The sequence below is a fragment of the Prunus mume genome, linkage group LG2, assembly GCF_029339155.1.
Source record: "Prunus mume cultivar Tortuosa linkage group LG2, ASM2933915v1, whole genome shotgun sequence".
In the NCBI taxonomy this organism is placed as follows: domain Eukaryota; kingdom Viridiplantae; phylum Streptophyta; class Magnoliopsida; order Rosales; family Rosaceae; genus Prunus; species Prunus mume.
In genome coordinates, this window is record NC_142699.1 from 28,323,101 (window position 1) to 28,328,042 (window position 4,942).

Here is a 4,942-nt window from a genome sequence, read left to right on the forward strand (position 1 = left end):
GTATTCTGTTTTGCATTCGAAGTTCCGTGTTCAATTATTCTTTTTTTTTGGGTACAAAATGAAGGAACTTACAAAGACTACGCTAAAAAGATATTAAAATAGATATTAAGTACTACGCTAAAAAGAAATTTAGAAAACCAGGCGCAAGGCTGTAAAAAGTTATGTCCTATATATATTTGCTAAAAGATCTGCAATTACCCCTCTAATAAAATTGATGTTGACAATCCTTGGAAACTTGTAATTACAAAATAATAACCACGGAATTGCCAAAGAAGAAACCGTGTCGTTATTTCTAAGATAATGAACTTAATCGTAAATAAATGAAGAAGCAAGAGATAGAGAGAGACTTTGTTAAAGAGTTGACCCAAGAAGCTGCGCCAGCAACTGAAGCCAAGTATATGCCTAAAGATGCTAGAATTGATTCTAAGGTCAGTGACGCTTTAAATAGTCAGCTACTCTGCTCGTTAATATCCACGCCATAACCCAACAGCACGACAACATCCTCTTCTCCCTCCTCCAAATGCTAAGTTCAAGAAGCAGGTTAGTTCCTGCAATCTCTGTTTTCTCTTGATTTGTACCTGCAAAGTTTTCAGACTTTGATGCATGAAATCAAATGAATGCCTACCAGTTAAGTTCCATGATTTTTGGAACTGGTTTCTTAATTTGGAAACCAGGACCACTTAAAGTAGATAGACTTTTACTTTTTCAAGGTAAAAGGTGATCATCATGGTAGGGCAGCCCCTTGATCTTCCATTGGAAGTTGAGGGTTTATGTATCCAACCAGAGGAGGTTGCCATATCACACTGAAGCCCTACTTTTAAGGGCTGTTTTTAGCCCCTGTGTTGCTGAATTTTTCTTATTTTCTGTTAGGAAAAACATACTTCAAATGTTTCTTTTCATTGGGTCAACCAAGAAAATAATACCATAATTAGAACAAATGCTCATGAACCAGAGCTTGCTTGTTCTGAGCACGCTTGGGGTCTGCCTTGTCCAGAAAAATTTGTGTGAAACTGCTATCTCCGGTCAACGACGGTATGCCACGCACGATAACTTTTCCACTTGGCATATCGTGATTGGACAGATATAGCAAAACAGTGTTATCTCCGTTCCACACAAGTGTTTCTCCTCCTCCCTCGTCCCACATGCACCATACTTCAAAATATTTCTTCACTCAGGACCGACTCCTTGGAAATTTTGAAACTTCCTCAGTTCTGATTTGTTTTTTTTTCACACAAATGATATGAATTCCAGTTTCTGGACCAAAAAAATATGTGGTGTTCGTTTCTCTGTCTGCGTTTTTTCTCTTGTTCAATTAAAGCCATTCATAGAGTATGCCTCCAACTTGCAACTTGGAATTTAGCCCCATATGACAGGCCCTTGATGTTCCCCTTTCTGTCTTCGTTCATTCAAATCCCATAAAACCTACCATTTAATTTCTGTAAATAAAAAAAAATACTTTGCCGATTCTTCCTCCCTTTTTTAAAATATATTATTTTGTCTTTATATGAAAAAGTCTACGTACATTATGGAATGAGAAATTTTTATCTTTGGTACAATAATTGAGAAGTTAGGATATGTCACTTCTGGATGACGTTTTGAATCGAATTTGAAAAACAAAAATATATCTGTTTAAAATAAATAAAAAATTTACTCCTCCTTTGAAGTCAATAGTCAACCAGTCAATTTGCCAAAACGCTATAAACAAAACCAGCGCTGCATTGACCAAAAAAAAAACAGCGGTGCATGTACTATAATACAAAGTTTACAAACAAAAGAATGGCCTGTGTGAGCTGAGCGAAGTAGTTGGTCCATCAATTCCATCGATGCAGACCTGCAGACTGCAGTTAATAAAAACAAGCATTTCCTTTGAAAATTCAACATCCTGCTCCCCCTTATGTCAAAGTGATTACAAGCTAGAAGAAAACTTGGTTGGTTCCCATGTCATGTCTTTCTTTCCTTCTTCACAGTAACACATAGTCATGAGCTAATTTTTCCTCTAAGTCGTATGCTTCTAGAAAGTTATGATTTTGATTGATCTGGGGTCACCAAAAAATGATGGGAATTTTATTTTATTTTTTATTTTTTATTTATCATATGGTCAATTAAGTTACAGAAACAATATATTTCTTGTATTTTCTTGCTTCTGATGCAGTGATTATTGATTTTTCATATGCAGAACAATTTAATTTTCAGTGGACTGTTGGAGGCAATTACAAGCAAGCGATGGCTAAAGAGCAATTGGGAGTGCTTAATGCACTCGATGTGGCCAAGACTCAGTTGTACCATTTCACTGCAATTGTGATTGCAGGAATGGGGTTTTTTACTGATGCTTACGATCTGTTCTGCATTTCCTTGGTCACCAAGTTACTCGGCCGCATATACTACACGGACCTAAACAAGCCAAAGCCGGGCACATTGCCTCCCAATGTGGCTGCTGCTGTTAATGCTGTGGCTCTATGTGGCACCTTAGCAGGCCAGCTCTTTTTTGGCTGGCTTGGTGACAAATTGGGTCGTAAAAAGGTCTATGGGATCACCCTTGTTCTCATGGTCCTATGCTCCATTGCATCAGGACTTTCATTTTCTGATCACCCAAAGGGTGTGATCACCACTCTTTGCTTCTTCCGGTTCTGGCTTGGATTTGGCATTGGTGGTGATTATCCCCTTTCAGCTACAATCATGTCTGAGTATGCCAACAAAAAGACTCGTGGGGCATTTATAGCCGCGGTGTTTGCGATGCAAGGATTCGGGATTTTGGGTGGTGGGATTGTGGCTTTGATTGTGTCAACCGCGTTCGATCACAGTTTCAATGCTCCTGCATACTCTGTGGACAGAGCTGCTTCTCTTGCGCCTCAAGCTGACTATGTTTGGCGTATCATTTTGATGGTTGGAGCTCTTCCTGCTGCTTTAACTTACTACTGGCGTATGAAAATGCCCGAGACAGCTCGGTACACAGCCCTTGTGGCCAAAAATGCCAAGCAAGCTGCACAAGACATGTCTAAGGTGTTGCAAGTTGACCTTGAAGCTGAAGAGGAAAAACTAGAAAAAATTACTCAAGAGAAATCCAATACCTTTGGCTTGTTCACCAGGCAATTTGCTCGTCGCCATGGTCTTCACTTGCTTGGCACCACTTCCACTTGGTTCTTGCTAGACATTGCCTTCTACAGCCAAAACCTTTTCCAAAAGGATATCTTCAGCGCCATTGGGTGGATCCCGAAAGCAGAGAGCATGAATGCAATTAATGAGGTTTATAGAATTGCAAGAGCACAAACACTCATAGCAATGTGCAGCACTGTCCCTGGATACTGGTTCACTGTCTTCTTCATTGATTACTTGGGCAGGTTTGCAATCCAGTTAATGGGTTTCTTCTTCATGACAGTGTTCATGTTTGCATTAGCAATTCCTTACCACCACTGGACCTTGAAGCCCAACAGAATTGCATTTGTTGTCATGTACTCATTCACCTTCTTCTTCGCCAATTTTGGACCCAATGCCACCACATTTGTTGTGCCAGCTGAGATTTTCCCAGCAAGGTTGCGGTCTACGTGTCACGGTATATCAGCTGCAGCTGGGAAGGCTGGGGCTATTATTGGAGCACTTGGGTTTTTGTATGCAGCACAGAGCAAGGACCCTACAAAGACTGATGCAGGGTACCCAACTGGTATTGGTGTGAAGAATTCTCTAATTATGCTTGGTGTGATCAACTTTTTCGGCATGCTGTTTACTCTGTTGGTGCCAGAATCCAAGGGAAAATCACTTGAAGAGCTAACTGGTGAGAATGAAGAAGAAGAGGGGACAGAGCAGCAGGCCACTTCTGCTAGAACTGTTCCAGTTTGATGAGGTCGTTTAATCAAAGCTTCGTGAATTTACAATGATTTTTATTTACTTTATTTGCAATGCAATAAAAATAATGTAGATATATATATGCTTGTGGAAGCCTAATTGCAGACGCAATTGTATCGTGTTTTCGATTTGTTTCGATTGTGTATGTTATTTATTTGTACGATTTTTATTTTGTTCTGTTTTGAAATATATCTCCACCTCTTTTTGCTTGCACTTGTTTGAACAAGCCTAATGGATCTCTTGGAGTTGGGGGAAAGCATATGCAACCTAGTTTGCAAGCCCAAATTTGAAACCATTTCCTTCTGTTTTCTGAATTCAACCAGAGACGCTCGAATACGAAGGATTTTAGTCTAAAACTTTTGTTCAGGGAAAAGTGGTGTAGTTGTTTGTTGCTACTTGCATCTCTTCCTAGACAAAAGCATATATACCCTTCAACCAACGGCAAGACGCAAAATGCCAAAAACTCAGGAAAATATAGGTGCCCTTCATAGGCAGGGGCGGATGCACAGATGGACAAGATGGGTCAAGTGACCCCATAGTGGACGGAAAGCGGGCTGTGGAAGTGCTCAGGCGACCCCATGGTTGGTTGGTGTGCGACCCCAAGCCGCACACCAGGTGTTCGACAAAAGGCTTGAAAGAGTACATTTGTCGTTCAAAGATAATCAGAGCCACCGTCGACAGCACTAATGGAGTTACGACTCGTGAGTGTGATAGAGAGAGCCGTGAGAAAGAATAGCACTGGAGAGAGAGAGAGAGAGAGCCATGAACTTTGGAGCGATAGAGGGAGAGTCATGGAAAGAGAGAATAATAAATGTGGGCGGGGAGATATTGGAGTTCGAAGTGGTTGGAAATACATTGGGTCTTTCAATATCATAAAGATTGATGTTTTCCAAAGAGGCAATTGCTGGAAATAAGAAACGGGTATTTCAAAGTAATTATAACATTAAACTAAAAAATTATATTATATTAACTTTTTCTTTAAAATAACTAGTTTCCAGGTTGAGATAGTTAATGTTGTGTGTTTTTAAAACTTCATATGCTTTTGCTGTCTACATTCATATATTTATACATTTTTAATTTTCACGTACCAGGTAACTATGTG

At 39.9% G+C, this 4,942-nt stretch overlaps 1 protein-coding gene across 2 annotated transcripts; it reads left to right on the plus strand.

Moving 5' to 3' along the window:
• The first annotated feature begins 276 nt into the window (after positions 1 to 276).
• Positions 277 to 4,053, plus strand: LOC103324102 (putative inorganic phosphate transporter 1-3). Of its 2 annotated transcripts, none has more exons than XM_008226140.3 (2): positions 277 to 540; positions 2,177 to 4,053. In XM_008226140.3, the coding sequence occupies exon 2, from the start codon at positions 2,224 to 2,226 to the stop codon at positions 3,832 to 3,834; it is 1,611 nt and encodes a 536-aa protein (XP_008224362.2). In that variant the 5' UTR covers positions 277 to 540; positions 2,177 to 2,223; the 3' UTR covers positions 3,835 to 4,053. The 2 variants fall into 2 exon arrangements, with proteins under 2 accessions (XP_008224362.2, XP_016647782.2); XM_016792296.2 differs by having other exon boundaries at positions 337 to 627.
• The last annotated feature ends 889 nt before the right edge of the window (positions 4,054 to 4,942 follow it).